The sequence below is a fragment of the Zophobas morio genome, unplaced genomic scaffold (assembly GCF_036711695.1).
Source record: "Zophobas morio isolate AGI-343-1 ecotype UQ-CSIRO unplaced genomic scaffold, CSIRO_AGI_Zmor_V1 ptg000020l, whole genome shotgun sequence".
NCBI lineage: Eukaryota > Metazoa > Arthropoda > Insecta > Coleoptera > Tenebrionidae > Zophobas > Zophobas morio.
In genome coordinates, this window is record NW_026972125.1 from 5,321,087 (window position 1) to 5,337,065 (window position 15,979).

Here is a 15,979-nt window from a genome sequence, read left to right on the forward strand (position 1 = left end):
GGACTATTTTGAAATGTACAAAAATGTGCAAAATACCACCAATTCTTGGACCAATTTTCAAAAAAATTTTCGAAATTTTACTAAAAACATTTTCTTGTAGATTTCGGGCCTCAGAAATCATATCAGCTTTCATTTCTTCGATATCTCCAATGGTTCCTCCAAAATCGCCCTTTGAAATGTACAAAAATGTGCAAAATTTTCAACAAAATTTTCGAAATTTCACTAATTACATTTTGTTGTAGATTTCTGGCCCCAGAAGTCATATCCGCTTTCATTTCTTCGATATCTCCAATCGTTCTTCCAAAATCACCCTTTCAAATGTACAAAAATGTGCAAAATACCACCAGTTTTTGGGCCAATTTTCAACAAAAGTTTCGAAATTTTACTAAATACATTTTCTTGTAGATTTCGGGCCCCAGAAGTCATATCCCCTTTCATTACTTCGATATCTCCAATGGTTCTTCCAGATTCGCCCATTTGAAATGTACAAAAATGTGCAAAATACCACCAATTCTTGGACCAATTTTCAACAAAATTTTCGAAATTTCACTAAATACATTTTCTTGTAGACTTCGGGCCCCAGAAGTCATATCCGCTTTCATTTCTTCGATATCTCCAATGGTTCTTCCAATATCGCCCTTTGAAATGTACAAAAATGTGCAAAATACCACCAATTCTTGGACCAATTTTCAACTCTATGGACTCTTTGTGGTATTTGGGCTTTTTGGACCCTTTCGACTATTGCGACCATTTGTACTATTTGGACTCTTTGGACTTCTTGGATTGCTTGCCCCGATGGGCTCCTTCCACTCCTTAAACTTGGATTCTTTGAACTTTTGTACCCTTTGGAATATTTCGACTTTATGGATTTTTTGGACTATCTGAACTCTTTTGACTTGAGATTTTTTGAACTCCTTGGGCATTTTAGACCCTTCGCACTCTATGGACTCTTTGGACTCTACGGATCCTTAGGACTTCTTGAGACTCTTTGAACATTTGGCACTCGATGAACTGTTTGGCTTTTAGCTTTTTTACACTTTATACGTATTTTGATCCTCTACATCCAATGAACTCTCTAAGTTATCTCGCTTTCCTTAATTCCTTGTTTTCTCACGATGTCTGAACTCCCAGGATTTTTAGACCCTTTGAACTCTTTAGACTCTATGGATTCTTTGGACTCTTGACATTTTTTTTGGATTTTTTGGACTCTTTAAATTCTGTGGACTCTTTGGACTTTTTGGACTCAATGGACCATTTGGACTCTTTGTGCTATTTGGGCTTTTTGGACCCTTTGGACTATTGCGACCATTTGTACTATTTGGGCTCTTTGGACTTCTTGTCTTTTTTTTAAATTTTTTTGAACTCTTTAAATTCTTTGGACTCTTTGGACTTTTTGGACTATCTGAACTCTTTCGACTTGTGACTCTTTGAACTTCTTGTGCTCTTTAGACCCTTCGCACTCCATAGACTCTTTGGACTCTACAGATTCTTAGGACCTCTTGAGACTCTTTGAACAATTGGCACTCTATGAACTGTTTGGCTTCTAGCTTTTTTACACTTTATGCGTATTTTGGTCCTTTATATCCAATGAACTCTCTAGGCTATCTCGATTACCTTAATTCCTTTTTTCTCACGATGTCTGAACTCCCAGGATCTTTGAACCCTTTGAACTCTTTAGACTCTTTGGATTTTTAGACTCTTTGCATTATTTGGATTCTATGAACTCTCTCGACTATTTGCAGTCTTGTGAGTACTCCAGGCTATCTCAATTTTTTAAGATTTTATATCTTAGGACTCTTGACACTTTTTTTTTTTGGACTCTTTAAATTCTTTGGATTCTTTGGACTTTTTGGAGTCAATGGACCATTTAGACTCTTTGTACTATTTGGACTCATTGGACTTCTTGGTTTCCTTGCTCCGATGGGCTCCTTCCACTACGTAAACTTGGATTCTTTGAACTTTTGTACCCTTTGGACTATTTCGACTTTATGGATTTTTTGGACTATCTGAACTCTTTTGACTTGGGACTCTTTGAACTCCTTGGGCTCTTTAGACCCTTTGCCCTCCATGGACTCTTTGGACTCTTCGGATTCTTAGGACTTCTTGAGACTCTTTGAACATTTGGCACTCTATGAACTGTTTGGCTTCTAGCTTTTTTACACTTTATGCGTATTTTGATCCTCTACATCCAATGAACTCTCTAGGCTATCTCGATTTCCTTAATTCCTTGTTTTCTCACGATGTCTGAACTCCCAGGATCTTTGAACCCTTTGAACTCTTTAGACTCTATGGATTCTTTGGACTCTTTGCATTATTTGGATCCTATGAACTCTTTGGAGTATTTGCAGTCTTGTACTCAAGGCTATCTAAATTTTTTAAGATTTTATATCTTAGGACTCTTGACACTTTTTTGGATTTTTTGGACTCTTTAAATTCTGTGGACTCTTTGGACTCAATAGACCATTTGGACTCTTTGTGCTATTTGAGCTTTTTGGACCCTTTGGACTATTGCGACCATTTTTACTATTTGGGCTCTTTGGACTTCTTGGATTTCTTGTCCCGATGGGCTCCTTCTACTCTTTAAACTTGGATTCTTTGAACTTTTGTACCCTTTAGACTATTGCGAACATTTGGACTATTTGGACTTTTTGGACTTCTTGGATTGCTTGCCCCGATAGGTTCCTTCCACCCCTTAAACTTGGATTCTTTGAACTTTTGTACCCTTTGGACTATTTCGACTTTATGGATTTTTGGGACTATCTGAACCCTTTTGACTTGGGTCTCTTTACACCCTTCGCACTCCATGGATTCTTTGGACTCTACGGATTGTTAGGACTTCTTGAGACTCTTTGAACATTTGGCACTCTATAAACTGTTTGGCTTTTAGCTTTTTTACACTTTATACGTATTTTTTTTTCTCACGATGTTTGAACTCCCAGGATCTTTGAACCCTTTGAACTCTTTAGACTCTATGGATTCTTTGGACTCTTTGCATTATTTGGTTTTTATGAACTCTCTGGACTATTTGGAGTCTTGTACTACAGGCTATCTAAATTTTTCAAGATTTTATATCTTTGGACCCTTGACATTTTTTTTCGATTTTTTGGTCTCTTTAAATTCCTTGGACTCTTTGGACTTTTTCGACTCAATGGACCAATTAGACTCTGTCCTATTTGGGCTTTTTGGACCCTTTGGACTATTGCGACCATTTGAACTATTTGGACTCTTTGGACTTCTTGGATTGCTTGCCCCGATGGGCTCCTTCCACTCCATAAACTTGGATTCTTTGAACTTTTGTACCCTTTGGACTATTTCGACTTTATGAACTATCTGAACTCTTTTGACTTGGGACCCTTTGAACTCCTTGGGCTCTTTAGACTCTTTAAACTCTTCGGAAATTTTGGACCATTTGGACCCTTCGATACTTTAGCTTTTGGAACTCCAGACTATTCTAGAGTCTTGGACCTCACTGGATTCTCTAAACCTTCTCGGTCATTTAAAATTTTTGTCGATTTAGACTTCATAAAATTTTTATACTCTTTATAAATTCTTGGTTTTCTAAATTCTACAAATATTTTATGCACTCTAAAAACTCTCATAACAGGTGACTCCTGTCTTAAATGTGCAAAGTATGATGAGTCAATACTTGTGATTTATCACTGCATTAATATTTTTTAGATTTGCTAATTTCTTCGTGACATTCTTTCAATGTATTAACATAAATAACGACAAAGGTTGTTAGAGACGGATTATTTTAATTTCAACATGGTGAGTCATCAGAATCTGACAACGGACTGTCAGTCAGTAGCGTAACAAGCACACTTCGGAAGGGAGTGGTTTTTAAATTTATTTTTTCAAATCGCAAACTTAAGTGAACTGGTCAACACGGTAGCACGAATGCGAATTAATCTATCAGACACTAATCTAAACAGGTACAGGTAACCATCGCAGTTAGAAACTTTCATGATGTACTTCATTATACTTCAGAAGCGAGGAAGGTTCTGTCAAAACAACTTTGTTTTAAATACAACTAAGGATTTGGCGTAAATGTCTCTTGCGTAAGACTGATCAGTTAAATATTGTTTTTGAAACTAAATCCACAGTTCCTTATCTCTCAACCTTATTTAAATAAATAAATGAAACATTAAATAATGAATTGATATTTATTTTTTTTTCTTTTTACAAAAGTGGTTTTATAGAAGAGTGTTATCAGATTGTGGTCTAATCATCATTCTAGCCTTTTTCAAGTTATATCGTTCTCCCCAGCGAGGACTCTGGTACTGATTTGCGGTTTTATAGAGTCCGGTGAGCTGACCATAATGGCCGTCGCGATGCCACCATGCTCCTTCTACGAATTTTACAAAACATGTTTTTAAAAAGTTCAAAAATTATTACTCCACTTACTGTACGTAACCGCCGCATTCGCTTTAGGAAGAGAATCTTGATCTCGGTCTTTTGTGGTAAATTTTGCACCAGCATGGTAAACAAGAGGGTTGCTAGCACTTCCACTGAACCCATTCACAGTTTTCAAATGATAACCCTCCAGTGAACTACCAATACCAAACTGGTTGTAATGAGCAAAAGCTGCCTTGTTGTCGGACCCAGCCACCTCTACCAGCAGCTCGTTAACTTGATAACCTAGCGACTCACAAGTTACTCCAAATTTCAACAAGTTGAACACTCACCACACAATTGGTAAATTTTTTCCAAACCCAGCCAAAACTCTCCCGCCAGATTTCCAAAACCGTGTTGGTAGCTATCCCAATTTACATAAAAGTCCACAGATCCATCGAATCTGTTCAAAAAAACCGTCCAGCCACCGTCTCGCGTGGTCATGTCGCAAGAGACCAAAAAAGGGTCTGAGGCATACTTGGGTTTCACCAGGAAAATACCGCTGACGTTATGACCCTGAGCTTTGACTTGTTGGCAGTTTTCTGGAATAGGGGCGACTTTCGAACGAGCTTCCAGTTGATCGATTTTTAGTTCGAGGTTTTTCAATGCACTGGTGTTGTTTTTTTGACATTGTGTTTCTAGTTGTTGTAGGCGAGAATTGATTGTTTGAATGGCTGACTCAACGCTAGATAGTTTGGTCAGAATAGCTGATTGTTTTTGGTAGTCAATGGCGGAGAGACTTGTGGAGTCCACGTCATTCTAGAAAAAACTGAAGAGGTTTTGGAAATAATTACAAAGAGTACGTACCGTGTGGCCATGGGTAATGAAAATGGCGGTCCATAACAGAGTGATGTTCCAGAATAGGAAATATTTTGGTAAACTTTCCATGTTCTTGGTTGTGGCAGCTTTTTAGATGTAATCTTGTTATGTTTTCGCTGCTTAATATAGACAACTGGTTGTGGGTCAGGAGTTGCGATAAACTTTTATTTGCGATAGTAGTTAGTTAAAATAAAAAAAATTATTAATTACAAGAAAAACCCATCATCTCCCAACTTATCATTTTATAAATAGCCTTGACTGATGTTCAGTTAAACATTGGTGTTAGCAAAATGTGGTGTACTTTTGTCTTGGTGTCGGTGGCCATTGTGCTGTGTAACTGTGAGGAGGCAAGTGCTTATGATTAACTAAAGTTCACATTCAGTGTTGGGAACAGATACTTTTAAAAGTATCTAGATACAGATATAGATATATGGAAGATAAAAGTATCTAGATACAGATACAAGAAACTTTAGATTTTTCAATTCTTCGACTGTTTTATACTTCGATTTCTCAATTTTTCAACTTTTCCATGTTTTAATATTTCATTTTTTAAAATTCTAGGTTTTTCGATATCTCGAGTTTTCAATTCTTCCATATTTCAATTTTTCAATTTTTCGAATTTTTTAATTTAAATTATCGATTTTCCAGTTTTTTTGATGTCTCAATTTATCGAATTCAGATATTTCATTGTTTTGATTGCTCAATTTCTCAATTTATCAATTTTTTAATTTTTAACTTTCCTTTTTGGCTTCCGACTAATCAATTTCTCTGTGTGATGTTTCGATTTTTGGAATTCTTGGTTTTTCGATTTTTATCCCGATTTTTCAATTTTCCAATTTTTTAAAATTTCCAGTTTCGATTTCTCGATTCGTTGATTTTTCAGTTTTTCGATTTTTAAGTTTTAGATTTTCGAATTTTTATTGTTTTGATCTTTTGATGGTTGCATTCCTCTATTTTTCAATTTTACGATTTTGGATTTTTCATTTTTCAGTTCTTCAATTTTGTTTTATTTTTCAAATTTTGACGTTTCTGAAGTTTCAGTTTTCGGATTTGTCAATTAATTTATTTTTTTATATTCCCATTTCTCTAATTCCCAAAGTTTCGATTTTTCAGTTCTTCAGTTCTTCAATTTTTCGATTTTTCAGGTTTTTGATTTTCAATTTTTCGATTTTTCGACTTTTCGATTTTTGAATTGATGGATTTTTTTGATCTCGAGATTTTACTTTTTGGATTTTCAATTTATTGTTAGACTTTAAATTTTTCAATTCTTCAACTGTTTTATACTTCGATTTCTCAATTTTTCAACTTTTCGATGTTTTAATACATCATTTTTTAAAATTCTAGGTTTTTCGATATCTCGAGCTTTCAATTCTTCTATTTTTCAATTTTTCGAATTTTTTAAATTTAATTTTCGATTTTCCAGTTTTTCTTTTTTAAAATTTTTCGATTATTCAGTTTTTTGATTTCTCAATTTATCGAATTCAGATGTTTCAATGTTTTGATTGTTCAATTTCTCAATTTATCAATCTTTTAATTTCCTTTTCGGCTTCCGACTAATCAATTTCTCGATCCTCTGATTTTTCAATTTCTCGATGTCTCAGTCTTTGAATTTTTTGATGTTTCGATTTTTGGAATTCTTGGATTTTCGATTTTTTACTTTTGGGCTTTTCAATTTCTGGATTTTTCCATTTTTCAATATTCCGATTTTTCAATTTTTCAATTTTTTAAATTGAATTGAATTTCTCGATTCTTCAATTTTGCGATATTTTAATTGTTCAATGTTTGAACTTTTAAATTTTTCGATTTCTGGATTTTTTGACTTTTCAGTTCTTCAGTATTTAAATTTTTTAATGTTTCAAATTTTGACGTTAAATTTTCAGTTTTCTGATTTCTCAATTAAACAATTTTTGATTTTCTCGCTTCTCAAAGTTTCGGTTTGCAGTTCTTCAATTCTTTGATTTTTCGACTTCGCTTTATTGGTTTTTCGATTTCTCAATTTTTGGATATTTCTTTCAGTTTTGAGATTTTTCAATATTTCGATTCTTTGATTTTTCGACTTCTAGATTTTTCAATTATTTATTTTTGGATTTTCAGTTTTTCGTTTTTTATATTTTAAATTTTTCGATTGTTTTATATTTCAATTTCTCAATTTTTCAACTTTTCCATGTTTTAATTTTTAAGTTTTTAAATTTCTAGATTTTTCGACTTCTCGAGTTTCCAGTTCTATATTTTAATTTTTAAGTTTTCGGAATTTTTAAATTTTCGATTTTCCATAGTTATTTAAGTTTTCGATTTTTCGATTTTGGCCTAGATCGGTTTGCCAGTTTTTCGATTTTTCGACTACTCGATTTTTCGACTCCTCGATTTTTTGGTCTTTTGATTTTTCGATTTCTCGATGTCTCAGTTTTTGAATTTTACTATGTTTCGATTTTTCGATTTTTTGCTTTTCGGTTTCTCGATTTTTCGATGTTTCGATTTTTCAATTTTCAAATTTTTTAAAATTTCCAGTTTCGATTTCTCGATTCGTTAATTTTTCAGTTTTTCGATTCTTAAATTTTAGATTTTCGAATTTTTATTGTTTTGATCTTTTGATGTTTGCATTCCTCTATTTTTCAATTTTACGATTTTAGGTTTTTCATTTTTCAGTTCTTCAATATTTTTTTATTTTTCAAATTTTGACGTTTCTGAATTTTCAGTTTTCGGATTTGTAAATTAATTTATTTTTTATATTCCCATTTCTCCAATTCCCAAAGTATCGATTTTTCAGTTCTTCAGTTCTTCAATTTTTCGATTTTTCAGGTTTTTGATTATTCAATTTTTCGATTTTTCGACAATTCGATTTTTGAATTGATGGATTTTTTTTGATCTCGATTTTTTACTTTTTGGATTTTCTATTTATTGTTAAACTTTAGATTTTTCAATTCTTCGACTGTTTTATACTTCGATTTTTCAATTTTTCAACTTTTCGATGTTTTAATATTTCATTTTTTAAAATTCTAGGTTTTTCGATATCTCGAGTTTTCAATTCTTCCATATTTCAATTTTTCAATTTTTCGAATTTTTTAATTTTAATTTTCGATTTTCCAGTTTTTCTTTTTTAAAATTTTTAGATTATACAGTTTTTTGATTTCTCAATTTATCGAATTCAGATGTTGCATTGTTTTGATTGTTCAATTTCTCAATTTATCATTTTTTCAATTTTTAACTTTCCATTTCGGCTTCCGACTAATCAATTTCTCGATCCTCTAATTTTTCGATTTCTCGATGTCTCAGTTTTTGAATTTTTCGATGTTTCGATTTTTGGAATTCTTAGTTTTTCGATTTTCTACTTTTTGGGCTTTTCAATTTCTGGATTTTTCAATTTTTCTCGATTTTTTGACATTTCAGTTATTCAGTATTTATATTTTTTAACGTTTCAAATTTTGACGTTAAATTTTCAGTTTTCTGATTTCTCAATTAATCTATTTTTGATTTTCTTGCTTCTCAAAGGTTCGATTTTGCAGTTCTTCAATTCTTCAATTTTTCGACTTCGCTTTATTGGTTTTTCGATTTCTCAATTTTTGGATATTTCTTTCAGTTTTGAGATTTTTCAATATTTCGATACTTGATTTTTCGACTTTTAGATTTATCAATTGTTTATTTTTGGATTTTCAGTTTTTCGTTTTTTATATTTTAAATTTTTCGATTGTTTTATATTTCAATTTCTCAATTTTTCAACTTTTCCATGTTTTAATTTTTAAGTTTTTAAATTTCTAGATTTTTCGACTTCTCGAGTTTCCAGTTCTATATTTTAATTTTTCAGTTTTCGGAATTTTTAAATTTTCGATTTTCCATAGGTATTTAAGTTTTCGATTTTTCGATTTTGGCCTATTTAGGTTTCTCAGTTTTTCGATTTTTCGACTTCTCGATTTTTCGACTCCTCGATTTTTTGGTCTTTTGATTTTTCGATTTCTCGATGTCTCAGTTTTTGAATTTTACTATGTTTCGATTTTTCAATTTTTTGCTTTTCGGTTTCTCGATTTTTCGATGTTTCGATTTTTGAATAATCCGATTTTTCAATTTTCCAGTTTTTTTAATTTTCCAGTTTCGATTTCTCGATTCGTTGATTTTTCAGTTTTTCGATTTTTAAATCTTAGATTTTCGAATTTTTATTGTTTCGATCTTTAGATGGTTGCCTTCTTCTATTTTTCAATTTTACGATTTTAGATTTTTCATTTTTCAGTTCTTCAATATTTTTTATTTTTCAAATTTTGACGTTTCTGAAGTTTCAGTTTTCGGATTTGTCAATTAATTTATTTTTTTATATTCCCATTTCTCCAATTCCCAAAGTTTCGATTTTTCAGTTCTTCAGTTCTTCAATTTTTCGATTTTTCAGGTTTTTGATTTTTCGACTTTTCGATTTTTGAATTGATGTGTTTTTTTTGATCTCGAGTTTTTACTTTTGGATTTTCAATTTATTGTTAAACTTTAGATTTTTCAATTCTTCGACTGTTTTATACTTCGATTTCTCAATTTTTCAACTTTTCGATGTTTTAATATTTCCTTTTTTAAAATTCTAGATTTTTCGATATATCGAGTTTTCAATTCTTCCATATTTCAATTTTTCAATTTTTCGAATTTTTTAATTTAAATTTTCGATTTTCCAGTTTGTCTTTTTTAAAATTTTTCGATTATTCAGTTTTTTGATTTCTCAATTTATCGAATTCAGATGTTTCATTGTTTTGATTGTTCAATTTCTCAATTTATCATTTTTTCAATTTTTAACTTTCCATTTCGGCTTCCGACTAATCAATTTCTCGATCCTCTAATTTTTCGATTTCTCGATGTCTCAGTTTTTGAATTTTTCGATGTTTCGATTTTTGGAATTCTTAGTTTTTCGATTTTCTACTTTTTGGGCTTTTGAATTTCTGGATTTTTCAATTTTTCTCGATTTTTTGACATTTCAGTTATTCAGTATTTATATTTTTTAACGTTTCAAATTTTGACGTTAAATTTTCAGTTTTCTGATTTCTCAATCAATCTATTTTCGATTTTCACGGTTCTCAAAGTTTCGATTTTGCAGTTCTTCAATTCTTCAATTTTTCGACTTCGCTTTATTGGTTTTTCGATTTCTCAAATTTTGGATATTTCTTTCAGTTTTGAGATTTTTCAATATATTCGATTCTTTGACTTTTCGACTTCTAGATTTTTCAATTGTTTATTTTTGGATTTTCAGTTTTTGGTTTTTTTATATTTGAAATTTTTCGATTGTTTTATATTTCAATTTTTCAACTTTTTCATGCTTTAATTTTTTAATTTTTAAATTTCTGGATTTTTCGACTTCTCGGGTTTCCAGTTCTATATTTTAATTTTTCAGTTTTCCGAAATTTTAAATTTTCGATTTTCCATAGGTATTTAAGTTTTCGATTTTTCGATTTTGGCCTATTTCGGTTTCTCAGTTTTTCGGTTTTTCGACTTCTCGAATTTTTCGACTCCTCGATTTTTTGGTCTTTTGATTTTTCGATTTTTCGATGTCTCAGTTTTTGAATTTTACTATGTTTGGATTTTTTGATTTTTTGCTTTTCGGTTTCTCGATTTTTCGATGTTTCGATTTTTGAATAATCCGATTTTTCAATTTTCCTATTTTTTTAAATCTCCAGTTTCGATTTCTCGATTCGTTGATTTTTCAGTTTTTCGATTTTTAAATTTTAGATTTTCGAATTTTTATTGTTTTGATCTTTTGATGTTTGCATTCCTCTATTTTTCAATTTTACGATTTTAGAAAAATTGAAGAACTGAAGAACTGAAAGAGCGAAACTTTGGACAGTCGCGAAATGGGAAAATCAAAAAATTTAGCAACGTCAAAATTTGAACAACTGAAAAATAAAAATACTGAAAAACTGAAAAATGAAAAAATCGAGAAATCGAAGAATCGAAGGCGGAGAAGAAAATTTAAAAATTGAAAAATTGATAAATCAACTGAACAATCAAAACATCGAAACATCTGAATTCGATAAATCGAGAAATCAAAAAATTGAAAAATGGAAAATTTAAAAATTCGGGAAAATTGAAATATAGAAGAACTGAAAACTCGAGAAATCGATAAACCTAGAATTTTAAAAACTGAAAAATTAAAACATCGAAAAGTTAAAAAATTTAGAAATCGAAGCGTAAAACAGTCGAGAAATTGAAAAATCCCATAACTGAAAGAATATTCATAAAATTGGGAAATTAAAAAATTGGGAAATTGAGAAACCAAAAATCTAAAACAGCAAAGTCGAAAAATGGTAAGCCTAAAATATCGAAAAATTGAAGAACTGAAAAATCGAAAAAACTGAAAATTTAGAACAGTCAAAATTTGAAAAAATTGAAAAATCGATGTATTTAAAAACCGTAAAATTGAAGAGGATAAAAATTGAGAAATCGTATCATTGAAACATGGGAAAATTGAGAAATCGAAAAATAAAAAAATCGAGTAATCGAAAATTTGAAGAATGGAAAAATATTGAAAAATTGAGACATCTAAAGTTAAAAAATCGAGATCTTGAAATGAAAAATCGATAAATCGGAAAATCTAAAATTTAAAACATTGAGAAATTCAAATATAGAAAAATTGTATAATCGAGGGATCCAAACATGAAAAAATCAAAAAAATTAAAATAGGAAAATCAAGAGATTGAACAATCGGACAATTGAAAAATCGAAACATCGAGAATTTGGAAAATCGAAAAATAAAAAAAATGGGAAATAGAAAATTTAAAAATTCCGAAAATTGAAAAATTGAAATATAGATGAACTGAAAACGCGAGAAATAGAAAAACCTAGAATTTTTAAAATTGAAAAGTTAAAATATCAATAAGTTGAAACATTGAGAAATAGACGTACCTATAAAAGATATGAAAAATTGAAAATCTGAAGTTTAAAAACGAAAATCCAAAAAGAGAAAAGTCCCGAAATCGAAAAACCCAGAAGAATTGAAAAATAAAAGAAAAATTGAACAATCATAAACCTGAAAATCAAAAAATTGAAGATCTGAAGAACTGAAAGATCGAAACTATGGGAAGTCGAGAAATGGGAAAATCAAAAATTTTGCAACGTCAAAATTTAAAAAACTGAAAAATAAAAATACTGAAAAACTAAAATATGAAAAAATCAAGAAATCGATGAGTCGAAAGCCGAGAAGAAAGTTAAAAATTGAAAAATTGCCAAATCAAGAAACTGTACAATCAAAACATCGAAGCATCTGAATTCGATAAATCGAGAAATCAAAAAATTGAAAAACCGAAAATTTACAAATTTGGAAAAATTGAAATATAGAAGAACTGAAAACTGGAGAGATCGAAAAATTGAAGAAGTGAAAAATCGAAAAAAACCGAAAATTTAGAATAGTCAAAATTTGAAAAAATTGAAAAATCGAAATATTTAAAAACCCGTAAAATTGAAGAGGACAAAAATTGAGAAATCATATCATTGAAACATGGGAAAATTGAGGAATCGAAGAATAAAAAAATCGAGTAATAGAAAATTTGAAGAATGGAAAAATTGAAGAAGCCCAAAATTGAAATAATAACACATCTAAAGTTGAAAAATCGAGAAATCGAGAAATGGAAATATTGAAATGAAAACACGAGAAATCGAAAAACCTAAAATTTTAAAAATTGAATAGTTAAAATATCAATAAGTTGAAACATTGAGAAACTAGAAGTTGAAAAAACGAAAATCAAAAAATTGAAATGGCGAGAAATCGAAACATCCAGAAGTCGAAAACTCGAAAAGTCGAAATACTAAAAAATTGAAAACTAGAAGAAAAATTGAAAAATCAAAAAGCTGAAAATCCAAAAATTGAAGAACTGAAGAACTGAACAATCGAAACTTTGGGAAGTCGAGCATTGGGAAAATCAAAAAATTTAGCAAAGTCAAAATTTGAAAAACTGAAAAATAAAAATACTGAAACACTGAAAAATGAAAAAATCGAGAAATCGAGGAGTCAAAGTCGAGAAGAAAAGTTAAAAATTGAAAAATTGATAAATCAAGAAACTGAACAATCAAAACATCGAAACATTTGAATTCGATAAATCGAGAAATCAAAAAATTGAAAAATAGAAAATTAAAAAAATTGAGAAATCGAAGCATAAAACAGCCGAAAAATTGAAAAATCTAAATTTTCGAGAAATCAAAAAAAATTCAGGAGTTGAAAAACCGAAATATTAAAAATTCCATAACTGAAAGAAATATTCAAAAAATTGGGAAATTAAAAAATTGGAAAATTGAGAAATCGAAAAACTAAAACAGCAACGTTGAAAAACGTAAGACTAAAAAATCAAAAAATTGAAGAAGTTAAAAATCGAAAATTTAGGAAGTCAAAAAATGAAAATAAAAAAAGATTACTTCAGAAATCGGAAAACTGAAAATTTGGAATAGTCAAAATTGGAAAAATTGAAAAATCGTACTTAGGCAGTTATTATCATTATATCATCATCACATCACCGAAATAAACTCTCAAAGCTAACTCGAATAATAACTCGAATTGACACAAAATCTCATGTAAATTTGTTAACTTCGCAATTTTTCACCTCATACAAATTTCTCTTTTTTCTTGTAAATATTTTGTTGATTAATGTTTCACTTGTTCAGTTGTAGTTTAAAGTCAGAGTTATAGAAATCGAACACTTAAATAGAACTGAGGTTAAATAAGACAGAAACACGTGGCGGAAGCGGAGTGCGCGGTTCCTTGTCGAACTGATGCAGGTAAGAGCCCCGCCCACCCACCCCCTCTTTTCTCAGAGGGAATGTCATTTGCCAAAAACAGTCAATAAATTAGCTAGTTGATAGAGTATTAAAGTACACCGACATTGTTAGTTTTAATTTGTAAATGTGTAGTTTAAGTCCAAATATGTAGTATCTAAGTTATAAGTGTTGTAAGAAATGATAGAAAAAAAATATTAATATGTAAATAAAAATAAAAATACCGAAAAGGTGGAAACAACGATAAACTAAACAATGTTCTGATAAACAAAATTAATGTTATCGACTTTTGACCTCCGAACTCACCATGAACTAGAGTTTGCATCTTTTAAATAACCCCGAGTGACTTTCAGTTAAACACGTTGAAACCGATCTTCAAAATGTGGTGTACTTTTGTCTTCGTGTCGGTCATCGTTGTAGTGTGTTACTGTGAGGAGGTAGGTATTTATGAGCAACTACGGTCATATTTTACAGCAGATTTCGTATTCTTCCAGATTTCTATTAGCTCCACAATAACCCCTGACACCGAACGCCAAAAACTAATAAACATTCTGAACACCTTGAACGAGAAAGTTGAACTAAAATCCACAATCAGAGAAATTAACCAACGTTTAGAAAATCTGGACAAACATTACGCGGAAATCAAATTCAGTCCTACAACCACTTCCAACGAAGTCAGTCGTAAATTAGAAATCATCGAACAGAAACTAACCGCTTCTAGAGTCAATATCACGAAAGACTTAGACGACAGATTTAAAAAACTCGCCGAACTACTAAACGCAGTACCCGGAGTCACCACTATCCCGGAAAATTGTCTAGAAGTAAAAAAGCGTGGAAATAATGTCAGTGGCGTTTTCCTAATCAAACCCAAATTCGCGTCTGCCCCTTTTCTGGCGGTTTGTGATTTGACCACGAGAGGTGGCGGATGGACCGTCATTCTAAACAGATTCGATGGAAAAGTGGATTTTTATTTAGGTTGGCAGAGCTACAAAATCGGGTTTGGGAATCTGGCTGGAGAGTTCTGGTTAGGTTTGGAAAACATTCATCAATTATCTGGTAAGTCTAGGTTTCTGTAGGTCAAGAAATAACAACTGTTTGTTAGGTTACCAAGTCAACGAGCTACTAGTCGAACTAGTGGAGTCCGACAACAAAGAAACTTTTGCTAGTTATGACCATTTTAGTGTTGGTAGTGAAGTGGAAGGTTATGCTTTGAAAACGCTAGGAGGGTTTAGTGGAACTGCGGAAAATTCGTTTGCGTATCATGGTGGTTTCAAATTTACCACCAAGGACAAAGACCAAGATTTACATACAGGAGTAAATTGTGCACAATCGTATAGTAGGTAGCGCTGTACTTGAAAATCGTTAAGTGTGGTGGTGATTTTTTAGGTGGAGCTTGGTGGTATGGTGAATGCCACAACAGTCACCTGACTGGTCTTTACAAAGGAGCCACAGACAAATACAAAGGAGTTCGATGGGGGGAGAGGTTTTATCTGAAAAAGGCCAGAATGCTAATTAGACCACAACTGGATTTCTCCTTGGCACTATGAAGACTTGGTACCTCGACAAACGGCTTTACAATGTGTTAATCTTTTTTTTGTAATTATTGCATTTATAGAAGCATTTGTATATCTACAAGAGCATTCTTGAAAACTCCATCACTAAATTAACCAATAAAACTGATTTATTTGATTGTTTTCCGGGTTGGGACTGACGCTAACACGTGTAAATTTGATTCATTGTTTGTTCATTCACAGTTCATGTTAGGATTTTAATCGTTAACTAAGTCTAACACAAATTAACGCTGAAATTTCACTTTTTAAATTCATCCAATAACTCGAATGGACACAAAATATTAATCTCATGTAAATTTGTTAACTTCGCAATTTTTCTCTATCTCACAATTTTAACTTACGTAAATTTTCATGCTCTGCAGTTCCTAATCTCACGTAACTTTTTATAATCACCAGATGTTTTTTTGTTTTTATAAATCTTTGCTAGTTTTTTTTTCTTGTAAATATTTTGTACATTGATGCTTCTTAAATGG

General features: G+C 31.1%; 2 protein-coding genes across 2 annotated transcripts; one reads left to right on the plus strand and one right to left on the minus strand.

Annotated features, from left to right (window-relative positions):
- Positions 1 to 4,149: 4,149 nt before the first annotated feature.
- On the minus strand, positions 4,150 to 5,317 carry LOC135131362 (microfibril-associated glycoprotein 4-like). The gene is made up of 4 exons (XM_064059039.1): positions 5,200 to 5,317; positions 4,686 to 5,151; positions 4,405 to 4,638; positions 4,150 to 4,348 (listed from the first exon to the last, which is right to left on the minus strand). The coding sequence occupies exons 1-4, from the start codon at positions 5,278 to 5,280 to the stop codon at positions 4,194 to 4,196; spliced, it is 936 nt and encodes a 311-aa protein (XP_063915109.1). The 5' UTR covers positions 5,281 to 5,317; the 3' UTR covers positions 4,150 to 4,193.
- Positions 5,318 to 5,470: 153 nt separating this feature from the next.
- On the plus strand, positions 5,471 to 15,570 carry LOC135131397 (microfibril-associated glycoprotein 4-like). Its single transcript, XM_064059142.1, has 5 exons — positions 5,471 to 5,558; positions 14,289 to 14,372; positions 14,430 to 14,991; positions 15,038 to 15,271; positions 15,322 to 15,570. The coding sequence occupies exons 1-5, from the start codon at positions 5,502 to 5,504 to the stop codon at positions 15,480 to 15,482; spliced, it is 1,098 nt and encodes a 365-aa protein (XP_063915212.1). The 5' UTR covers positions 5,471 to 5,501; the 3' UTR covers positions 15,483 to 15,570.
- Positions 15,571 to 15,979: the final 409 nt, after the last annotated feature.

Coding starts and splice junctions, on each gene's coding strand:
- LOC135131362 (XM_064059039.1), bottom strand. CDS start 5,280: ATGGAAAGTTTACCAAAATATTTCCTATTCTGGAACATCACTCTGTTA. Junction 4,639..4,685: donor AAAAATTTACCAATTGTGTG/GTGAGTGTTCAA, acceptor GTGAGTCGCTAG/GTTATCAAGTTAACGAGCTG. Junction 4,349..4,404: donor GAATGCGGCGGTTACGTACA/GTAAGTGGAGTA, acceptor TAAAATTCGTAG/AAGGAGCATGGTGGCATCGC.
- LOC135131397 (XM_064059142.1), top strand. CDS start 5,502: ATGTGGTGTACTTTTGTCTTGGTGTCGGTGGCCATTGTGCTGTGTAAC. Junction 5,559..14,288: donor TGCTGTGTAACTGTGAGGAG/GCAAGTGCTTAT, acceptor AGTGACTTTCAG/TTAAACACGTTGAAACCGAT. Junction 14,992..15,037: donor AAACATTCATCAATTATCTG/GTAAGTCTAGGT, acceptor ACTGTTTGTTAG/GTTACCAAGTCAACGAGCTA.